General features: G+C 35.1%; 1 protein-coding gene across 1 annotated transcript in view; it reads left to right on the forward strand.

Annotated features, from left to right (window-relative positions):
• The window catches only part of LOC149806093 (delphilin-like), a 147,312-nt gene that overhangs the window by 32,374 nt on the left and 89,228 nt on the right, over window positions 1-25,710 (forward strand). The window contains exons 5-7 of the mRNA XM_089950970.1: window positions 3,558-3,713; window positions 21,518-21,609; window positions 22,869-22,999. Coding sequence (XP_089807096.1) covers window positions 3,558-3,713; window positions 21,518-21,609; window positions 22,869-22,999 — 379 coding nt within the window. The remainder of the gene's footprint in view (window positions 1-3,557; window positions 3,714-21,517; window positions 21,610-22,868; window positions 23,000-25,710) is intronic.

Consider the following 25,710-nt stretch of genomic DNA (forward strand, 5'->3'; position numbering starts at 1 on the left):
ACCCAGGAACAAGGCTTCTTCCCCAGGGTCTCTACTGAATATGTGTCATCCTTGAACCAATATATTGTTAGAAGGTGAGAATCTCAGCTGTTTCCAATTTGTGACCCAGGGGTGACTTGCCCTACTAAGGGATATGACCCATGGTCTGTTAAGTTTATCTGATTTCATCTCACATCCTTCAAACCTACATAAGTTTATAAGGTGGGGATCTTAAGAATTTCTAAGTTGTTACCCAGGGGCAGTATCCCCACAAGGCCCACTCCATAGATGAATCCCTATGGATCATATTATAATCTCGAAACCATTGTGTACATCTACTCTCCCCCATCACATCCCAAAGTTTGAAGTTTGCATGTACAATACATTACTGTTGGGTGAACAGACGGAATGACAGGAAAACACAATTCCCACCTTTTTTAAAATGCACAGAGAGAAAAAAAATGTTAATGGCGGGGGGGGGGGGGGGGGGGGCTTATTTAAACATTATTACTGCAAGTGATATATTTTAAAAGAAATTAAAATTATGTTGGTACTTAGAGAAACGTCTTTGATTAGTTGACACATATTCAGTACAGACACATTATTTCCATGAAATAGATTCATGTTCAGAACCGATTACAAATTTGCATAACTTAGATATAACTAATGACTGCACACATGAACCATACTCACAAGAATATTTTTTAATTTTCACATGAAAAATATTTTATTTAATACTTTATATAGACTGAAAAGGGTTGTTTTTACATGAACAATATTTTACGTATTCTTTATATGGGATAACACCTTGCTGTTATTACATGAACAATATTTTACATATTCTTTATATGGGATAACACCTTGGTGTTTTTACATGAACAATATTTTACATATTCTTTATATGGGATAACACCTTGGTTTTATTACATGAACAATATTTTACATATTTATATGGAATAACACCTTGGTTTTATTACATGAACAATATTTTACATATTCTTTATATGGGATAACACCTTGGTGTTATTAAATGAACAATATTTTAAATATTCTTTATATGGGATAACACCTTGGTGTTTTTACATAAACAATAATTTCCTGCAGTTTTATTTTGTCCATAGTATAGAATAGTGGTGCTCTTTAAAGGTAAATATACACAATTTTAAATTTGTAACTGAGGTTGTTCAATATTAAATTTTCTTATTAGTTATTTAATTAATTATATAAGAATTAAAGTTTTCATCTTAAAAACCCCTTTCATTAACATTTTCATTTCATTTTGTTAAGGTATGAACTTGTTATGTTAAGAGTCTAATAGGAGAATAACAATAAAAAGAAATGTCAGCTGTGCTGGTTTTTTATTCATGCCATAAAGCAGAGCGTATTTTGACCATCTGTCCAGCTATTCATCTGTCCATTTTGGTTTCTGAGCTGTAGTTTGAGATGTCCGCCATCTACAGTTTCAAACTTGGTTGATTCCTTGCACTTGGGGTAAGGATCAACCTTATAAATTTCAGGGCCAAAAGCTTTAAGGTTAAGGTCATTGGGATGAATAATGCATATTATTTTGTTATATCTATCTGTCCATCCATTGATCTGTCTGTAACCACTTTTGTTTCAGTAGTGTAGTTTGAGCTATCCACCATCTGCAGTTACCAAACTTTGGCTTGCATTTCGCTGTAAGGAATAACCCATTCGATTTCAGGGTCAAAAGCTCAGAAGTTAAAGTCACTGTGATGAAAAGAAGAAAAATGGTTCTGCAGAAAAACTGAAGTGGTCCAACATGTCTATAGTCTGACTCTACATCCCCGTTTGTTTGTACCTCCCTACCAATTTTAAAAACAAGAATGTTTAATGTGATAAAAAGTGCACAGAACTAAGTCAATTGAATCACTGATTTATAATTTCTAACCTGACTGTCACCAGAATGGCACTAATGCTGGCATCCCTTGCACCATTTAATGCTTAACGGACTTTACATACTAACATGGTGCCATATTGCGTACACTATAGGCTAGTTTATTTCTATCAGACAACATAATGATGTAGTTCATCCTGTTCAGCAACTGCCGGATAATTCCATAAATTACATAACGTTGAGAGTTTGGAATTATATCCCTCTGTATATATGAACATAGAAATTAAACCGCTTGTTAAATCCACATGAAAGGCAAATTTGTAGTTGTCATTATTTTCCTTTGCTTGATTCGACATTGTAAATATCGGAAGCAGATGACTTATGTATGTACATCTGTAGTCGTGATACACCCCTTTGCTAAAAATGGACTTGTCCAGAAACTGGAAATGGATCCAAGCATGTCCGTCTATTACATTGAAAACTTCCATTAATCATGAAACGTGCAAATGATCACAGTGTTAGGGTCACTCTACTCACAGTCAGGATAGAAACTATAAATCAATGAATGAATTGACTAAGTTCCTTGCACTTTTTATCACATTAAAGATTTACATTATTTAAATTGGTAGGGGGGTAAAAACAAACGTGTTTGTATTGTCAGACTATAGTTGCCAAACTTTGGAGTTTTTGTGGATGGCTTCAGTTACAGTAAAGAAGAACCCTGTCAGTTTTGGGGTTAAAATGTGAAAACAAAGGTCACTGACTCAAACGAGAAAATGATTTCCATGTAGGAACATTATTTAAACATCATATACCTGAACCAGACATCGGGGATGACTTGCACGTTGGGTATGGAATAAGAATGTTGACTCTGGGTTCAAGAGGTTCGAGGCATTGGTCACTGTAACTGAAAGAAGAAAAATAGTTTCTAAACAATAATGCAGGTTCTACAACAGTACCTTGGACTTAACTTTGTAGATGGAATATATGTGGGGTAAGGAAGAAGCTTATTGATTTAGGGGTTAAAAGGCCAAAGGTCAAATTTACTGCACACAAATCTTTAGTTGTCTACAAAGAGGACATTAACATGGGCATGTATATAATGTGCTGTTCATAGTATTCTTGTTTATAAGTTTAGATATATACATGTATATTAAATGATGTGCCACATATTTTATAAATGTGATGCAATTTCCATAATTATGTCCCCTAGGTAAGTTAACTTTATACATTAATTCTCTCTTTGAAGTTTTAGTAAATTACTCTTCAACCTTTGTCGTCATTTTATTTAACAAAACATCCATGCACACTGTCATTTGATCAATATAATCTTTTGTCTGTACAACTCATTTCATATGAAATTTGTGACTCCCTCCAGGCTATAGCAGGCAGTATGTATGGTTGGCATGGCATAACATGGCTGGAAAAATGTTGGACCCTAAATATATACATTCTGATGTGTAGACAATCAAACTGCTTTAAAGCAGAGTGCCTGGAAATTACATGCAGTCACTTTTGTAGATCAGGAATGGCTGTCCCAAAAGAAATTAGGTCACTATGGCATTACACTGACTGACTGATGTCCTTATGCCATCTTACCAAAACACCCATATCAGTAATAATTCAGTACATTTCATAAATTTCATCTGAAAGAAGCACTTGTTTGACAGAAACACTGATTTAGGAGGATTATTTTGGGCTTTTTTGCAATATTGGACAGGTCAGTTCGAGTGGTGAGGGAGAACAGCAGCTTTGGCTTTGTTGTCAAGGGAAGTAACCCTGCCTATATTGACACCATTGATCCTGGTGGTCCAGCAGAAAAGGCAGGACTCAAGGGTGGGGACTTCATTATCAAACTAAATGGTATTGATGTTAGGTAAGTACATTTCATGAAATGCAGCATTGTATACTGAAAAATTTTAAATAGTCTAACATGTGTAATTAATATGTTACCCATGATATACAAGGAAGGTTTTTAAATCTTTTTTAAAAACTGGACTGATTAGAATTTTGTTAATAGCCTTAACAGTCTGATGAACAGACCAGATATCAGGGTCAATGTGACTGAAAGAAGAAAAAAAAGTTGCACACTAATATTAGTTAGGCATAACACACCTGGGCCAAACATTTTTATTTGCTTACAAGTTGGATAAAGAAGCCTATTGATTTGGGGTTGTAAAGGTCAAAGGTAAAGGCCACTGGCAGAAAGCAGCAATAAGGTTACCATGCAATAGCATTAGTGCTTCATGACAGACCTGGACAATCTTGAATATAGCTTGCATTTGGGGTTAGGAAGAACTTTATTCATTTTGGGTTGAGAGGATCAATGTCACTGACTGAAGGAAGAAAAATGACTTTTGCACAATAGCCTTACATAAACATGTCACATGCACCACACTTTGTGGGTAGCTTATAAAAAATGAAAAGAAGAAGCCTATTGATATTTGGCTGAAAGATCCCAAGGCCAGGACCACTGTGACTGAAAGAAGAAAGGTGGTTTCCTCAAATTAAGGTAAGTTCCCCATCACAGGCCTGGACCAAACACTGTAACTGAAAAAATACCAAAGGCTTCTGCACAAAAAGTTTACTACTTGACTCTGTACTTTCACCAAAGTTTGTGGATGTCTTGTAGGCTGGGTAAGAAAGAAGCATATTGATTTTGTGGTCAAATGGCAAGGTCACTGTGACTGGGACAGTAAAATAGTTTTTATATCATACGTTTTGTTCCAAAACACATGCCATGAACAAAGTTTGTGGAATGTTTGCACTTTGGACATGAAAGAAACAATGATTTCAGATTAAAAAGGTCAGAGATCAGAATCCTGGTGGCTTAAAGAAAAATGTAAATATTTTTGGACTGTTTTCCTTGATTCGACTATGTGGATGGCTTATGGTAACAATAAAACCTCTATATTCAGGGGTCATAGGTCATATTCATGATAAATCTGTTAAGAAAATGATTTCTGCACAGTAGCATTAGTTCAAAACCACATAAATTGACCAAATGGTCAGGTCATTGTGACCCATTGACCCATTGATCAATAATCTCTAGTCTACTATGCCCTATAAGTTTCAACATCCACAGAGGACTATTGAATACTTGGTGAGCATAGAATGAGCATTTCATGGTACTCTTGTTTTCTCATTTTGCTATCTGGTCTAATCTTTTTGCAAAAAAATAATGCTCCAAATTAGTAGCATAACTACTCCAAAGAAAAACATGGACTGTACAGTTATGGTTTGTTTCATTGGTGTTCTATTGTACAGCAACAAATGAAGCTTTTTTGTGCCAAGGGCAATTATAATAAAGTACCTCGCCCAGGGACATCATGGCAGACAACTCAGGCTGTTCCAGTGGAGGGGTTTGAACTTGCACTCTTCTGGTCTAGATATGCATTAAACAAAATCGAAAATGTAAAATGGTAATTTTCTAATAAGAGTCATCTCAATCATAAAGGTCACCTTGAATATGAATATCAGTTATTATTTTGATTTAATTAAGTGATTATTAACAATGTGTGAATGTTTATAATATGTTTCGTAACATTAATTTTCTTCTTACTTTATTCATGTTAATTTTAATTATTCATATAAATGTACATTAAAATTTCAGTAATTACATCACATTCGATATCATCATTCAGGTTATAATGTCATGTGCATGATTAAACATTTATGCTTGGGTCAGCTCATTTTTTTAATGAAAATAATCCTTATTATAGTGATTTTTTCAACCAGTAATTCTAATGTATAGCATATTTATCATCATACTGTCACAAAAAGAGAAAGCAAGATATTGATTGAAAACATGAAGACATTAGAACAAGTCATGAAGATGCATTTAATAACAGTGAATGACAGATACTAACCAGCGCCACCTGGGGACTGTTTTTGCTATATAACTTTTGCAAGAAGACCAACAGAATATGTGGTATTGACAGCAATGACATTAACCACATGACTGAAAAATGATGGCATTGTTCCGCTAAACGTTCATTATGAATGATTAAAGAATACATAATGCTAATTTAATATGAAGTTAATATGATAATAATATTGCAGTTATAAAAAGCAATAAATTTAAAAGGAAGAGAAATTAGTCATTGGGATAAACAGGTAAGTTGATATCTTCATGCATATCTTTCTAGTGAAGTCAATGTGCAAATTGCATGTTTATCCCATTCTTCATGTACTGGCTTCTCAGAAGGAACATTTCCATTTTTTGTCCATCTTCACTTGCAGTATTTTTGACATTTTACCAAATTGGTCAAATAATTATATTTTATGTAAAATTTGTGCTTGACCTTTTTATTTTTTAGGTTCAACATCATTCATTGCATCACATTTTCTGCTTGCTATGAGCCTATTATCTTAAATGAAATAACAGAAAAAAGAAACACCTACAACTTTAGTCAAATTCAACAAATAATGTATTTTCCAAGAATATCAAGTGAAAATTTAAAAGCAACTTCTAAAAGTATAGTCTAAAACCATGGACAAAAGTTAGCTATGTAATATGCTGTTTACAAATGACCCTTACAACCTACAATCATGGACAAAAGTTAGCTACATAATTTGCTGTTTACGAATGACACTTACAACCTAACAATCAGGAAGAAAAGTTAAACAGACAATACAGGTATACATAACATGCTGTCGCAAAATTCATCATCAGACTTCAAACTGTGTAGATTTCTAGCAACGTTTATGTTTGATTTAATATATTGCATTGATATATGATTATACACTTTTCAACCTTGGTAGTCATAACTTTGTTTATCTTTAAAAAAGTGTTTTATCTTCCTTCAAGGTAGGTTGTTTTTCCTGCTTCATAACAAAATAATTATGTACTCTGTAACTTCTTTGTTTTACAATTCATATATTCTACATATTTTTTAAAACCTTTTCTATGCAGTCAAGACCATTGTGAAATATATTATGGTTAATTATTACATTTCATATTTTGGGGAATATGTAAGTGAAAGTTCATTGGTCTTTTTTTCTCCTTTATCATGTACCAAAAAGATTAGAAAGAGCTTTATATAACACACAATACATAGGTTCAATAGACACTTTATTGTACATATAAAATAATCTTTGGCATAATGGGGGCAAATCCTGTCACATTTCATGTTTGGCATAACGGAGGCAAATCCTGTCCCAGCACACTAAACCAGACTAGCTCTGAATTTGTTCCATAGGAATACCTTACTAAGAGAGACCTGAAGGATTTTGTAGGGTTGTGAAGATTTTCAGACACCTGTATGTGGAGCCACAAGGGGCTGACATGAGGTATATAGGGACACTGATAACCGAAACTCTATAAGTCTGATCCTGAGGATGCTATGATAACAAACATCAGCCGATACTCCATACATGCACCATAGGAAGCAGGCATAATAGTTGAGTACGTTTAAGTACTGACACAAATTGGGGGTCAAAAGCAAAGTTGTGAATGTATAAAACTTGGCAATGGCCCAAACGAAGTGAAGGGAGTGCTGTGACTATGGACCAGTGTGACTGTAGCAAAGGAAATGCAAGGATATATACAGATAATAATGGTTGAGAATGCAATAACATGGAAAACACATGCAGAAAGAGTGTCCATTATATTGATGTGAATCATAACCTAACCTGACAAAACAGCCTTAATGGTGGTACCAAATAAAGTTCTGCTGAAGTCGTGACCATTGTCTATGAGAATCAGTGGATCACAAGGGCGAGCTCCAACTACTATCCAAATACGATGGAATTTCTTCATCACACGGTAAAGGAATACAAGGACATCATGGCATAAATATTGATATCCACACCTTGATGGAAAATATCTGTCTTAGATGCTGTAAGATGCAGAATGAATACGTGCTTATCTGTTTGAAATATTATGTCCATCATACACAGATTGTTTGTTGCAGAAAAATGGGCTCCTCAAATAGAAAATTCTCCATACTGCAAAAAGGCATAAAAACCCAGTACGCAAGCAGTTTGTAGTAAGAATTTCGTGTACTCGCTCAGTCCATAGCATTCCAAGCACTGCCATATGTCACATAATATATCATATAATAGGAAGTTGTTTCTGTCTATAGTCACATTGTACCTTTCTGACACCTTTCAATATATTCTGTGGTCTAAGTAAAGAACTAATATTACCAGTAGTTAATGGAGTGTCAACACCAAGATGCAAGTATGTATGTCAAATAATGGCTAGAAAAAGTTTCATAGTTTGATATGTCAGGTGCAGGATCTGTGTACAGTGTGCAATGAAGTAAATCAAGGTGTCCTCATCCATATCCTGGAATCTGCAATCCTACCATTAGCAAGAAAGACCTGAAGGTTTGGAAGCCTGTTGAAGAAGCATATCTGGTGCCCGTAGCCAGAGAAGTGTCCCACAAGAAATTTATGGTAGGCTGTAGGTGAGAAGTTGTCTATCTGGAGGAGGGCACTCCCGTGGTTGTTGCTCTGCTGTGGGCGCCAGCTGCCAGAACTGAGTAATCTGTAAACAAGATAATTCATCAGCTATAGCATTTTTCTTCCCTGGTATATGTGTGGCATATGTCAAAGTCAGGCGGTGCATTAGTTTCATAATGTCAGGATATTAGATCTGCCTTTTTTTCTTCTTATCTTGACCATAGTCTCATTGTCTCAGTGCAAGAGTATTTTCTTTTGCTGGCATTCCTGACCCCACAACACTGCTGCCACCACTATGGGATACAATGCACAGAAAGCTATAGACAGTTTATTGGCCACTAAAGGACATGGCTCCTCTGGCCATGAATTTGCAAACCACTGACTTCTAAAATAGCCCTCAAAACCAACAGACCCTGAAGCATTAGTGTAAAGTTCCATATCTGTAGAATCTGAGATGGCATAATCATAAAATAGAGAAATCTGATTCCACTGATTGAGTAAACCACTCCACATTTGTAAATCTTTCCTGCATTCACTGGAAATATGTAGGTGATGATGTAGCTCCCTAATGGGCATTAATACTTGCAATAAATAAGACACAAATGCCCTGCCTGGGACATTTACACAACATACAAACTTAAAATGTCCCAGGAGACTTAAGAGTTCACGTTTAGTTACGAATTTTGTTTCAAGAAATTCATTCGGAAGGTTTCTAATTCTGTCTATATTTTTTCTGGTAATTTTACTTGCATGGTTAAGGTATCCAAAAGCACACCTAAATATTCCAAACATGTCGTAGGACCAAAAAGTTTATGAGAAGCAAGTAGAATTCCCAAACGAGCAAAAAGCATTGTCATGGTGGCTATGGTTCTATCAGCCGTGTGGTGAGGGCGATCAATTGTAAGGAAGTCATCCAACAAGCAGATTGTCAATGCCATAATTACTCACTGCAATCCAATTGATAGCTTCCAACAGTTTGGTGAATATCTTTGGTGAAGACCAAGAACCAAATACTAGACGTACATAGAAATAATACTGATTGTTCCATTTAATTCCATGATAGGGCCACAGACTAGGGTGGAAGGGGATGAGTTTAAATGTATCACATATGTCAAATTTACATAACCATGCCCCTGTGCAGGCCTTTCTAATTCTCTTTATTGCATCATCAGCTTTGACATATTTCTAGGAAAATTCCTGTTTATCAATTAAACTATTAAGTCTTGATTGTTCTTGATTATTATGCTAAGAGATCAAAAATTAGTCTATTTTTCCTAGAGTATTTACCCTCAATGATGCCTATAGGATTTCCCTGGTAAATGGGGTTAGGTGGAGAATCAAAAGGTCCTATCAAAAATCCCTATCATTTCTCCTGTTCTATAATTTCTTGAACTTATAATGTGTGGCTGGGATCTAGCAGACATTAAATTTTTACATTCAAAGATTTCTGAGGGTTCTTTCTGAATACCAGTATGAAAACCCTAACGTAAACCATTTATTAAATCTGTCACAAAATCATTTTCAGGAATACTGTGGAACTCATGAAGAAGCAGGCCAACATTTGTAGGGGTGGTGGCAGTTGTAGGCATGGAAGAAACACAATTTCCTTGTATCTTGTCATGTGCCACACCAGGAACAGAATATAGTCTTTCCTTCTTATTATTTTTTATTGGCATGACTTAAAGTTTTACTGGGGTTCTCATTCTTGGCTTTCTGACCATAAGTGGTTTGAGGATGGTCATTCCTGCATAATTTACAAATTTGCAATACATTGCACTTAGGCCTGCTACAACTGGTTTCATTTAAATTGTTGCATATTTGTTTTCCATTGAACAGAAGTACAGGACAGCCACACCGATCCATTGGAGTATGACTGGCTTTGTTAGAATTCAAATATTTGGCATTTGTCTTTGATTGTTGACTTTTAAAAGGCATTGTGAGGTTAGCTGGACAGACACCGCTTGCGTGTAGAGTACTGTTGCAATGAATGCAAACCCCAGTCTTTCTACCAGAGAAAATAGCTAGAAAGAACTTGGTATCCCGGGAAGACCAATCTACAATGGTATTGTGTTGTATTAAATACTGGGTAGCCTTGTGAGGAGACCGCTCTGGTGGCCTTCTGGTTAGAGCATCCACCTCGGATGTGGGAGGTCATTGATTTGATCCCCAGCCGAGTCATACCAAAGACTTACAAAAATGGTACTAACAGCTGCCTTGCTTGGCTCTCAGCATTAAGAGGTTAGTGTTAGGTCTGGTTGGCCTGGTGTCAAGATAATGTGTCTGTGTGGGACATCATGCTACATGTCTGTGGCATGATGCCCCAGTGCTAGACATCACTATAAACTGTCACAGTGCACACATTTTAGCGATGTGACTGAAAAATTGTTAAAGCTACGATAAAAATCCAAATCACACACACACACATGCCTTATACTCATAAAAACCAGTTCATTCCTGATGCAGTTCATAAAGTCAGCATATGCATCTAATTTGGACTTCCTGAATGGATAGACCTCACAGAGAATGTTTTTGTATTTAGAGAAGGCCATATGAAATTCAGAAATAGTTAATGTGCTGGCCAAACGTGGGTCATTCCCTTTCGCTACAATTTGACTGTCACCCTGGTCAATAATTTTAGTCTTTGGGCAAGAGTCCATGCTAGGTATCAGAACTAGGGCAAGATTAATGTGTTTACCATTGAGTATGACCTTGTGTATATTGCTGGGTACAATGTCTACCAGTGGGAGTTTGTCAGCAGGCACAGCATAATGCATTGTTTGGGAGAATCTCATGCTGTCATCCCTGTGCCTAGCAAGGGCTGATTGAAGGTTAAAGTCACTATGTGATTGACATGTATCCTCGGACACAAGACTCTATGAAGATTGTGAAGCTGTTGCGCCTTGTGGTAATATAGTAGTTATTGTAGAAGATTGTGTCAATGCAGCAGCTGACGCTTATAATTCAGTTAACTGTCCGACATGTTGAGATCACGTGATGTATCAGCTGTTTCAAGGTCACGTGATGATGCTATGGAACACACAGATGAATTACCCATCTGGTGCACATTATCTGTGTTGAGTTGAAGAAGATGCTTTTTCTCAATTGAAACTTACACCCTGATGTTCCTTTCAGCTAATTGTTTAACCAATTTGGATGTAGTCCAATTTCCTGTAATGTCCACCAAGGCTGAATTTGTTGCAGGGATGATGTCCTGGTTATGTTCATATATTGCGAATGCTGGTCAAACGATTAACAGTTTGTTTTGATCAACAAGAAGCCATTGTGGGCTTAATAAACATATGATCCCAAAAAAATGGAAAGTAACATGTGGTATCATCAAGCGAAGGAAGGATTGTATCTTCTTTCCACAAATAATTTTAAATTAAATGCAACATCTACACTGAAAAGCAACCATCTCTACAGGCATCCCAATTGCTTTATGAATGCCCAGCCGACACAGTGTTTGATCAAATGCTCAAACTCACTCATCTGATTGGTTCAACATGACAACATATCTAAATTTTGTTACTAGCTTATTAAACATATACTGGCTGCAATGACATCATGTCTGGGCGGGAAATCCATAGCAGACAAAGAGGAGCCCAACAAGGGGCCAGAGAAGGATGCACTTTGTATTACTTAAACTACATTTAATCAATTAAATTATAATTTAATTTCAATGGAAATAAATTAGATGAAGATAGTGAACTATACTTGTCACACTGGCACTAAAGCAGACTCCCATTTTTGCTGTGACATCTTGACTATTTCTTCCCACTTTCAAATAAATTGCTTTTACCCATGTTTCTAATGATAAAAACTGCCTTACTTTTAAATTGTACATTTTGACACATTTAAGTTGCACTGACACTGTGTTGGAGTATGGTGAGCACAAGAGAGATAGAAAATGTATGTTTACACATCAGTTCACATGATATGGTTTTATCTAAACAAAGTTTTCCAAATGAAGCAAAAGTTTGCTTCATATCAGTCATTGTTAATGTGATCCAGTGACCACACAAAGCAGTGAGAAACCATTATTTGGTTACAAAACGCTTGGCTTCTGACTGGAAAACTGGTTACCTTTATGTACATGACTTTTACGTCTGAAATATGCTGGAGGAGGGAAATGGCTGTTTAGATGAGGTGACTGAGATACAAAGATGACCATTGGGACAAGTTTGACTGTACTTTCCTTTTCATTTTGATAAGGAAAATTTGCACTTATATCAGTTGTTATGACTGTATGGTCTTAAACAAAGTAACAGAAAGAAGTGAAATCTTTAAGTTTGATAAAATTCAATAAACAATTTATTTACCTAGAATACAAAGTGAAAATTTAAAAATTAACCTACAGTAATGTGATTAAAATTCCAAAAAATCCTAAATGTTGGATCACAAGTCCAAAAGTATACAATGCTCCTAATGGATGCAATAATCTTGAATGTGCTGATGTACCAAGTTTTCATATATCACAATAACATAATCCAAATTATCTTTAAATAAACTAACAATAATCCCAAAGTAGTGCTTTAGTCCAAAATGTAAGCGAGCACTTTGTCATTCCATTGAATAATGTTATTGTCTCAGATTATATCTGAAGACAACCATAACTGATTCAAAATGATAATAAAATAGAAATAAATAATAGTCCACCCATTCCTATAATTGCTGACTATCACCTGATGTATCACACAACAAAATACTTCTTTCTAAAGAAATTTGCTTCCAGAAAATACCAAACTGGTGAACAAGGTCAGGCCTTGAACTTAAATTCAAGTTAACATCATGACAAAAGTGAAGATGACAATAGAATTTCCCAGGGAAAAACCAAGATTCCGAACTCAAATCCAAGTAAACATTTTGTTTACAAATGATCTTACCTTAAAGTATAATCTACAATCATGGACAAAAGTTAAGCACACAGTGAAAATTAAATATACAAAACACCATATACTAATAATAAACTCTTTGATTACATGGACAAATAATGCTTTCATCACATCTCTGACCTTTATCTCTTGGAGGATATTCAATTTCTGGTTGTATCTTTGCTTTTTCCTCTCATTATTTTTAAAGTTTTGTTTTGCTTAGTTCGGTTCATCAAGGACAATAAGAAGTCAATCTTCATGAAAAAACCATTAAATTCAAGACTAATTTTATTACCATAGTAACAAGGAGATTATCCAAAACCTTAAGACATAATTTGTGTATATTGTGTCTTTTGTTATTTGTAAGTTTAATCTAAATGAGAATATATTTCACTATTGTAAGTGCAACAGAAGGCAACTGTCATCATTCAAAATGCTGCAGAATTTTTGATGAAATTCATCTCTATCTGGGTAATTTGGATGTAACATGGAAATTTGACAGGGAAAATATCAAATGATTTGAACTAGCCAAGTTGTTTACAAGTGTCCTGAGAAAAAGCTTGTTTTTTATCAAATGTAACCCATAATATGCAAGATAAACAATGTTGTCATTGGTCATTTGATATGGAAAGGAGTCCTATTTTAATATCAATGGGTCATCATTCATTAGGTATTAAAAGGAATCCTATTGTAATACCAATGAGTCATTGTTCATTGGATATAGAAAGGAATTCTGTTGTAATACAAATGGGTCATCATTCATGGGAAATATAAAGGAATCCTACTATAATACAAATGGGTCATTGTTCATTAGATATTGAAAGGAATCCTATTGCAATACAAATGGGTCATTGTTCATTGGATATAGAAAGGAGTTATATTGTAATACAAATTGGTCATTATTCATTAGATATTGAAAGGAATACTATTGTAATACAAATGGGTCATTGTTCATTGGATATAGAAAGGAATCTTATTGCATTACAAATTGGTCATTGTTCATTGGATATAGAAAGGAATCTTATTGCATTACTAATGGGCCATTGTTCATTAGGTATTTAAATTCATGGTTTCCACAAAATCCAGGAAAGTTGGTACAAAATGAAAAATATTGAAATGAGTCTGTAATGGTAAATTTTGATTTTTGTCCTGATTCCTTACACCGTTACGCTGAAAACATTAGGAAGAAGAGTCAGTCAGTGAAAATTTTAATTAAAATGTTAATGCAGATGTAACGTAGACAGGCCTTACACAATATCTCATTTTCTTACTACAATGAGTGCTTCAGCACAAGCAATTATAGTATGGCTTCCTTTATCTTTTGTCATCAATAGCATGATATTGAAATTTATAGAAAATGTTCACTTCAACGAGCAAACATCAATAGAAAATCAATATATACTTGATTACATCAGCACTTTGCTGCCATCCATATCCTGTATTACAGCATCCCCTTGGCAAAACTTGCAGAAATAAATTTTGCAGAGATGGAAGCGCTACTTCCTTTCTTTTCAATTAATAATGATTACTATCAATAATATTTTATATGAAGCAGTGTTAAACCTGTTTAGTTCTGCTGCACGGATTGATTAAAAATCTCCCTGTTCACAACTTTAGTCACACAGGTTCTATATAATTGCTAATTTGCACATTAAGCTCTAGCACTCAAAATGTGTTTCCTTGTGTAACTGTTTTATTGGATTTATTGTTTGTAAAACCACTAATGAACAAGGGTGACACTGAGCAGTACAGATGTCCATCCACATCTTATATTTTGCTATTACACTATCTGTCCAGCTATTAGTTTTTGATTTCCACACAATAACATTAGTTCTACATCTATACCTGGAGCAAATTTTAGTAGATCATTTGCATTTGGGGTAAGAAGAGAAAAAATCTTATTTATAATTTCATTAAAAGGAAAAGGTCACTAACTGAAAAGACCAATGGTTTCCACACAAAAACTTTATTTCTACATTATCTGCCTGGAGCAGACTTTGACAATAGCTTGTACATAGGGTAAAGTAGAAAAGCTTACTGATTTACGGCATCAAAAGCCAAAATTACAGTACAGTTTTGCGGTCTGTACAAAGTTTTGGAACCCATGACATGTAATTCAGATTTTCAGACTTAGAAAATTACATTTTGAATAAATTCAGGATGCAAAAATGTAATTATATTTATTTCCATTTTTATTGCCAGTTAAGGCGGCATATGTTTATGCCCTGTCATTTGCATGCTTTCTTTGGGAGGGAATCCAGTTAAGTACATGACCTGTATGGCTTTTGTCACTAGCCTACATCTTGAACATTGTATCAAACAACAGGGAAATTTGCAAAGCAGCTGACAGACCATTTAGCTAGTAGAAATGAGATTTCTTTGTCTTCTTGGCTTATTGGCTCTGAGGCTCATAGTTTTCTACCAGAACCCTAAGCTGCATTTTTTTCTTGAATTTATTGTTTTGACTGACTTGTGAAATGGTATGTATCTGATAGATATATGATAGCCTTTAGCCTCAGTATGCTTATCTATGCTATTTTTATAGACCTTAATGAGAACTGGTCATATTCTGAACATTCTATTTGCGAAAAGTTACGTTCATTCATTTGCTTGTTTAAAACTTTCATTTGTGACTCAGTAAACTCATCCACATCATTAACTTTATCATCTCTACAAAAGAGCTAGTTTAGTTCATCCACAATGAAATCTGTTAAACGAAAAGCTGTGTGTCTGTGCTACATTGTTTGTTTACAATTAAAATAGTTTCTTATACAGGATACTGTATTAGACACATGTGTTGTGCAGTATGAAGCCATGCAGTATGGAAAAATACTGCATGATTCTGATATTGTAAAGTTAATGGAGAAATTTCTTTTAGCATATAATAACACTTCGGGGGTGAAGGCCAAGGTAACAAAAAAATGTTTGTGCACAGTATTTTGGGTCTTGACCATGTCCCTTCACCGAGTTTGAGGACGTCTTTCATGATAGATAAGAAACTAGCTGATTGATTTTGGGGTCAACAGGTCAAAGTTCAATGTCACTGACTGCAATTAGACAAATGGTTTCTGTGCAATAGCTGGATTTATTCATCACAGACTTCAAGTAAACTTTGTGGATGGCTTGGAGTTGGGAAGAAGCATTAATGGTGGTTGGTCCAACAGTAAGGAGGTCAAGGTCACTGCTGCTGAGAGAAGACTCATGGGGATTTTTTTGCATAATGTTAGTTTTAAACCATGTACCTTGATCACAGTTTGTGGAGGGATTGCACTTAAGGAAAAGTAATTGGGGTTTTATGAGGGTGAGGGATGAAAAAATAAAAGTACAAGATCAGGGCAACTTTGAGAAAAATAGGTTTTACTGAACAATTTTTTTTTTCAAGCAACTCCTTGACCAAAGACTTTGAGCATGACTTGCACTTCAGAGGTACAAGTTAACAATACAGCGACTTACAGATTCTGGGGTCTGGAGATCAATGGTCATTGTCATGGCAATTGTAAGCAGAAAATAATGGTTTTATGCACAGTAGCTTTTGTTCAAGACTGCATACCATGACCAAAGGTTGAGATCATTGAGTCCCATTGGTCAATAATATCCAGCCAATCGTGCTCTTCTAACCCCTACATGGAGGACTTTAAGACACTTGGTTGGGTGTATAATGTGGCATTAACAGTACTGTTGTTTAAGATGCATTATTGAATGCTTGTATCCACTGTAACTAGCTTCCAGTTGTAGTTGACATGTTTTTATCGCCATTGGCTTTCCATGAGAAATTCCATAGTTGGAGTGTTTTTCATAGGTTGCATTGCAGTCACCTAATTTAGAGGACACAGAACCAGGGTTCATTACAAGCAAATTGAAAATCAACCTTGAAAAAGGACAGAAAATGTTGACTTCTTCAAAGGGTTTTCCACATATACCCGCTTATAAGAAGAATCCAACTGCAAACTGCACAGACCCAGATCTGCCATCACATAATGCACTGCCAGATGTGGGTCTGTGTAGTTTGTTAGGAGTAATCAGTAGGACAAACAAAATACACCCTAATCTGTGGTTGCATTATACTACAGCAGATCGGGATCTTTGTTGTTTTGCAGTATGACTTGACTTATAAGCAATTATATACAGTTTACTCAAAAATGATAGTGATAATAATCTCTTAGCTTTCTGGCCTGTTTTTTTTAAAAGTTACTCTAAAGGAATATCTAGAAAAATAAACAAATGTTTGACCAACCATTTACAAGTTAGAACTTAACAATGAAACCAAAAGATCTGGAACAATAAACATGGAATAGGTCCAAACGTTCCTGATTAGATCTATAATGCCACCATATTTCTTACATAAAGATCTGCAGGATGTAATGTGATTACAAAAAGTTTTCATTCATTATGGCATTATTTAATTAGAAAGAATTTTATTGTGATATACAGTACACACAAAGTGGATCATCTACACTTATGTTGATGAAGACTGCCATTCAGTGAGTGTAGCATGAGACATATGATGGTGGTATAAATTCTGCCACTAGCAAAGCTGGGTTCTACATGGCTAAATAGTGCACTAGAACATCGGGGAGGGGGGACCTAATTATCAGCATTTCTATCCATCCATCTTTCTATCTGTCCGTCTAGCCATATGTCAAACTTTCCATTTCCATTACTCAGACTGTCTGCATAATTAATCTTAGTCATGGGACAGCGCCACAGATGTTTCTGATATCTAATCTTGACTGCACAAATTATATCCTGGTCAAGAAGCTGCAAATATGAAGTCATGTTAGCAGTTAGGAATTTCAAAGTCACATGACTCAGACATAGATCAGGTCTGTGTGATATAGTCTTTCAAAAATGACTTACCTACAGGCATTTAGTTAAATACATGTAATAAGCCTTAAAAGCTCACTCTTTTGTATGGTGCAAAGAGTTCAGATTAGCCTTTTTTCAGCCCTAATCTGTGTTGACACTCATGTCAAGTTTTGTTTTAACCTTGTGTGCCCTTGAGACATTTTCTGGGTCCTTGTCTCACAGAACACTCCACTACAAGTACCTGTTAACTATAATTGTGTGTGTGTGTTTGGGATTTTTAACTTAGCTTTAACAATTTTTCAGTCATATCACTATGACGTCTGCAGTGTGACAGTTTATAGTGATGTCTAGCACTGGGGCATCATGCCGCAGATATGTAGCATGATGTCCCACCCAGTCACATTATTCTCAGACAACAGGCCAACCAGTCCAAACACTAACCTCTTAATGGTGAGCGCCAAGCGAGGCAGCTGTTAATACCATTTTTGTAAGTCTTTGGTATGACTTGGCCAGGGATTGAACCCATGACGTCCCGCATCCAAGGCGGACGCTCTAACCACTATGCCACTGGAGTGGTCTAACTATAATTAATCTGTTCCAGGTTGTGTCAGGAATAAACAGCTAAAATATATATCCAAGTTTCACTGAATTTTGGTTTTATAGGTTATTTTTTAGCATAAAATTTAAATTTACGATTGAAATTTGTTTCAGTATTGAGTGTTGATGGGGTTTCCTTTTACTGGGGAAAAAAATGATGATATTAACAAAGGAAAGTTTCAGACTGAAAATATAAGTATACTGAGGTGTGAAGGGTTTCACTGTATTATCATTAGAATGTGTGTCAAATGTCAACGCCACAGTTCAATATTTTGTTTTAGTCACATTTGCCTCTCTGCTTGATAACTTAGCAGCATTTTAAGATACATGGATGAAGCTTGGTATGCATATATATAATTATTAAAAAATGTATTGCATTGCACATTTGAGATCTCATACTCTAGGTCAAGGTCAATATTTTTGAGTGCTGTATGAAGACTGTTGAAACTCTGTTTCTCTCCATATCTGCTTATCAACTTTACACCTCTGTCATATAGGTCATCTACTTCATTATTATGAACTTTTGTAACATCACCATGGGGGACAGAAATTCACAGAATTTGCTGGTTGGCAAATGATGCATAGCATGGGGGTGGGTAATCAATATGCAATCATCAAAGTATTCTACCGACCCCCTGGCCCAACCCCCATAGCACCTGTAATACTTGGTTATTTTAGATTGAAGTTGGAATGTAAATCAGTGAAGGCTACAGAGCAATTACTAGTTTGGATTGTTGTTGTACAACACAAAATTCCAATTCAGTTGTATAGTGGTGAGGCAATAAAAGTAAAGTCAATAAGAGTAAAATGCCTCGAATATGGAAGTACTATAATAGTTGACTTAGGCTGATCTCATGGTATAGGATTCAAACATGCACTCTTTTGATTGTGAGTCCAGCTTGCTAACCACTGAGCCACTGCTCTTTCTGCCTCCTTTAGTCACATCTTGTGACATGCAATAGGGCACACCAGGCCTGGAAAAGGATGGTTATAATACACTTAGTGCATGCTGTACTCTTTAAGACTGGTTACAGGACACTGTGCATGTTGTACTTTAAGGAAGGTTATAAGACACCTGGTACATATTGTACTTTAAGGACATTTGCAGGACACTTGGTGTGGTGCATACTGTATTTTAACAGTGGGTATAGTACACTTGGTGCATACTGTACTTTTTAAGGCTGGTTGCAGGACACTGCATGTTGTACTTTAAGGAAGGTTATAAGACACTTTGTGCATACTGTACTTTAAGGACATTTGTAGGACACTTGGTGTGGTGCATACCATACTTTAAGGATAGTTATAGTACACTTGGTGCATTCTGTACTTTATATGCAGTTATAGGACACTTGAGGGATTCTGTACTTTAAGGTTATAGGACACTTGGTGCATACTGTGCATTAAGGTTATAGGACACTTGCTGGATACTGTACTTTAACATTATAGGACACTTGGTGGATACTGTACTTTAACGTTATAGGACACTTGGTGGATACTGTACTCTAAGGTTATAGGACACTTGGTGGATACTGTACTTTAAGGTTATAGGACACTTGTTGGATACTGTACTTTAAAGCTAGTTATAGGATACTTGGAGGATACTGTACTTTAAGGCTATAGGACACTTGGTGGATACTGTACTTTAAGGTTATAAGACACTTGGTGCATACTGTACTTTAAGGTTATAAGACACTTGGTGCATACTGTACTTTTTAAGGCTGGTTGCAGGACACTGCATGTTGTACTTTAAGGAAGGTTATAAGACACTTTGTGCGTACTGTACTTTAAGGACATTTGTAGGACACTTGGTGTGGTGCATACCATACTTTAAGGATGGTTATAGTACACTTGGTGCATACTGTACTTTATATGCAGTTATAGGACACTTGATGGATTCTGTACTTTAAGGTTATAGGACACTTGGTGCATACTGTGCATTAAGGTTATAGGACACTTGCTGGATACTGTACTTTAAGGTTATAGGACACTTGGTGGATACTGTACTTTAACATTATAGGACACTTGGTGGATACTGTACTCTAAGGTTATAGGACACTTGGTGGATACTGTACTTTAAGATTATAGGACACTTGGTGGATACTGTACTTTAAAGCTAGTTATAGGATACTTGGAGGATACTGTACTTTAAGGCTATAGGACACTTGGTGGATACTGTACTTTAAGGTTATAAGACACTTGGTGCATACTGTACTTTAAGGTTATAGGACATTTGGTGGATACTGTACTTTAAGGTTATAGGACACTTGGTGGATACTGTACTTTAAGGTTATAGGACACTTGGTGGATACTGTACTTAAATGTTATAGGACACTTGGTGGATACTGTTCTTTAAGTTATAGGACACTTGGTGCATACTGTACTTTAAGGTTATAGGACACTTGGTGGATACTGTACTCAAAGGTTATAGGACGCTTGGTGGATACTGTACTCTTAGGTTATAGGACACTTGGTGAATACTGTACTTTAAGGTTATTGGACACTTGGTGGAGACTGTACTTTAATGTTATAGGATTCTTGGTGCATACTGTACTTTAACAGAATTGCATTTCTCTGTTATGCTTGCAAGTCACTTTGTGACAGAGTAATGTTGGAATTTGACCTTGATACCAACATCTGGTGCTTTCGGTGTTAAGGTGACTCACATTGGTATCGCTTTTATGCTTCATATCCTGATGAGTTGCACCATTACGTTGACAATTAAAATTCAGTCAAATGGAAACAATAGTAAACTATTATATTTAAAATTATCCCTTATTTTGTGCTATTTATATATTTTCTATGAATATATTGGCTTTTTTGTCATATAGAATGACATCATTTCAGGGGTTGGTACAATTACCCCAGGACTACCATTTTTTTTGTTTTGGCTATCAATGATTTTAAACTATGATACATGAAGGTTAATTAACATTATGAAGGTACCTGAAGGTAACTGAAGATAGAAAATTTTAAAAACAGGTCATGGTTTCTTTTCCAGAAAATCTAGCCATTCTCACCTAGTCCACCTATTGCAGGACAGTGGGCCATCACCTATCTTAGATATCATCAGGTGTGAACCTGGCCAGGAATGTAAGTTATTTACTCTTTTGAAATGAAATATGTCTTGAAAGTATTGTTATGCAGTAGAATTGTCTTCTGTTGAAAAGTCATGGTCTTTCAAGATGTGTGGCCTCTCATAACACTGTATAATCAATAAATCTGTACAGAGAATTTGGTTTCTCAAGACAGGTAGTCTCTCATAACAGTGGTCTTTCAAGACAGGTTTAAACATTCTTGGTGTATTCGTAGATAACAATCGTACTTAGTCTATTCACATTAAACATGTTTCAAAAAAAGGTTAATTCTTATTTTTGCTTACTGAGGATTTGGAGTAATACCATTAATTCAGACATAACACTTTTAAGACTATAAAAGAGGGCTTGCCATTTAATTCTAGATCACTGTATAGACAATTTTCAGGATGCTATGAATAATGTAAAGATTTTGATAATACATGAAAGAATATTTCTTAGAAAGGCCAAATTGATGCATTAAGTATCAGAAAAGCCATTCCTGTCTATCTCAGCAACATCTTTCACCAAAGTTATGCTGATGGTACTCCAAATTTAAGGTCCATAAGTAAAAATTACATTATACCAAGGCCAAAGAAGGAATTGTTTAAATAATGTTTTCAATATACTGGTCCACTGGTATGGAGCAACATTCCCAGTGACATAAGGCAGGCTTCTAGTATTTCTTCTTTAATAATCAATGTCTCAACAGGATGCAGGATGATATTTTATATTTTATATATGTTTATGTGCCTGTGCATGTATTCCAGGCTTGATACTTTGATTTTTGAAATCACTTAATTATCTAGTGTCACGCCAGACTGTACATAACATGTAGAAGGCCTCAAGGTAGGAAGTTCTGTAACTAATTGAGTTACCTTCTCTAAATGAAAGTCTTTATTATTATTATTATTATTATTATTATCTGTAACTGAACCTTACTTTCTCATGAATTTACTGTTTCCTATCTCAAACATATGGCAAAGAAACAGACTATAATTATACTTTTGGTAATGGAGATAGTAACAGTCTTGAGTTGTTTCTATGGCAGGCTTTTAATCGAACATCCAGAAACGTTACTGAAATGCACGTGATCATGTATGAAAAATATAAATATAAGGAGAAAGGTTACTTTTACTGCAAAAAATGGCAGAATGTTATTGTTTTTTCAAGTTATTAATATTTTGTGTTTTTTAATTTACAAAAAAAATACTAAAAGTCAACATTTTATATTTCCTAATCAAACATTATTAATGTTAAATTGTGTATACTCACCAGTTCCACATGGACTCGATGGCCCTGGCATAACCTCGTCGGTTTCATCTAACTCCAGTTACACTGATTATGATCGGCTGAATATAGATCAGCAACATCTAGTGAACAAAGATGGGCATACGCTGCAAGATAAGGTAATGATAATACTGCTTTCCACTTTGTTAATCTTGCTGATTGAGAATTATTTGTTCTTGCTTTTGCTATTGTTGATAATTACAGTATATACAATTTTTTGCCCAAAGAGGGAATGACATTGCAACTTATTTCAAATCTCATCTCAGAAGTCAGATTAATTGGATGATTGTAATGGGAATATATTGCTGTGGATCAGCGATACTAATATAAGCCAATATGCTATCTCTTTGTCAGTCTGTATGTTCCTAATCCATCTGTCTATTTGTCTGTCTCTCTATAACTGTTCAGTATATCTCAGTGAAGCCTGGTACACATATTAGTTTAGTTGTCCATGTCTAAATGTGCCCTTTGCAATTCACAGTTCTTCTGGTTTAATTTTGTAATGTTTTTGTCCATTTGTTATTTTTTTGACCATTTTATCTTTATATCTTTCCATCCATCCATCCATTGTCCACACTTTTGTTTCCATGGCAAAACTCCTTAATCATTTATATCTGTGAAATTTGTTTTGTTTATTGGGCTAGTGGCATGGATGTGTCTTTTGCTATTCAAATTGCTTTTTTTAATATTTGTAAAAACGTTATCCAGTTGTCTCTTCATCCATCCATCCATCCTTCATTTGTGTTTATATTTTCAGAGAAAAGCTTCAAAATCATTTATGATTCTCATTGAAAATTTAAACACATTTTATGCTAGTGGTCTGCATATGCCCTTTGCTATTTTAGGAATTCTTTGCTTTCAGAATTTTTACATTTTTGTTCTTTGGGCTATCCATTGAGTCATCTGTCATTTACACTTTTGTTTCTGGAGGAAAACTCCAAGACCACTCAATGTATCCATATGACTTTTATATATATATATATATATATATATATATATATATATATATATATATATATATATATATATATAATTACACAAGTAATCAGAATTTGCCTTTTGTATTGGGTTCAATGTCACTATGTTGGGATGGGGAATATAGAGGACTCTATTTACTCCCTTACTATTGTATGATAATTGATGGGATTACATTATGAGGAACTGCAATCTACAAAAATAATGTCATCAAAGCAGGTGCGAAGGAGCATATTTTTATCTCCCAGGATGTTCTTTGTCAAAATTTAGTCACAATTTTGTAATATCATGGAATTTCACCATAATTATGTCCATCCTGTAAGCATGTTTCATTTCTGGTGCATAACTCTTAAAGAACATTCAACCAGACTTGGTACACATCGGGCAAATTGCATAGAGGTGCTTGATACTTAGCATTTTTTAATTCAGTATTTATGCTACAATGCAAATGAAGATGTACCATTTGATGCTTCACATAAGTGGGAGGGTATGCCATCTCCAGAAAACTCTTTTTATTGCATGCACCCCACCCTCTTGAACCATGAGCAAGGAATCATAACCCAAAATCTATTACACATATTATAGGCACCCCTGCAAATGCTCAATGTTTGGTCCAAAATATTGATACAGAATGTTAATGCAATTGTAATTTGTCCATTGTGTGTTGTTTGGTGTGCATCAACAATTAGTATTTTCATTTTTCTCAAAAACTGTCAGTTTCCATGAAACTTTGTATAAAGCATATGGCATAAAGACATATCAACTTTGTATAAAGCATATGGCATAAAGACCTATAAAAGTTTTATAAAGCATATGGCATATAGACCTATCAACTTTGTATAAAGCATATAGCATAGAGACCTATCAGCTTTATATAAAGCATATGGCATAAAGACCTATAAAAGTTTTATAAAGCATATGGCATAAAGACCTATCAGCTTTATATAAAGCATATGGCATAGAGACCTATCAGCTTTATATAAAGCATATGGCATAAAGACCTATCAGCTTTATATAAAGCATATGGCATAAAGACCTATAAAAGTTTTATAAAGCATATGGCATATAGACCTATCAGCTTTATATAAAGCATATAGCATAGAGACCTATCAGCTTTATATAAAGCATATGGCATAAATACCTATCAACTTTATATAAAGCATATGGCATAAAGACCTATAAAAGTTTTATAAAGCATATGGCATAAAGACCTATCAGCTTTATATAAAGCATATAGCATAGAGACCTATCAGCTTTATATAAAGCATATGGCATAAATACCTATAAAAGTTTTATAAAGCATATGGGGTCTGTTCTTGGACCTGTTCTCTTCATTCTGTACACTCAGCTGCTCTCAAGTGTCATAGATCATCATCCAGTGTCTCACCAATTGTATGCCGATGACACCTAAATATACAAATTTAGCCACCCAGCTGAAGTTGATGCTACCATCCAAGGTGTAGAGAGGTGCATTTCTGATGTGAAATCATGGATGACATGTAACAAGCTGCAGATGAATGATGATAAAACTGAGGCCATTCTGATCACAGCACAAAGACTTTCTCATTCACATCCTTTACCTCAAACAATAAATATCAGCAATGCCAACATTAAATTCACACGATCAGTACGAAACCTAGGTGTTACTCTGGACAGTACTCTCACATTGCACCAGCATGTCATGAACATATGCAAGGCTGCATATCTTGAGCTGAGACACATCAGCTCAATTCGCAAATATCTTTCAGTTGATGCCACTAAAACACTTGTGTGTTCATTAGTACTTTCAAGACTGGACTATTGTAACTCAATTCTGTCTGGTTCATCTCAATATCTACTCCAGAAACTTCAAAAA

This window comes from Sinohyriopsis cumingii, chromosome 2 (assembly GCF_028554795.1).
Source record: "Sinohyriopsis cumingii isolate HCF-2022 chromosome 2, ASM2855479v2, whole genome shotgun sequence".
NCBI classification, from domain to species: Eukaryota; Metazoa; Mollusca; class Bivalvia; order Unionida; family Unionidae; genus Sinohyriopsis; species Sinohyriopsis cumingii.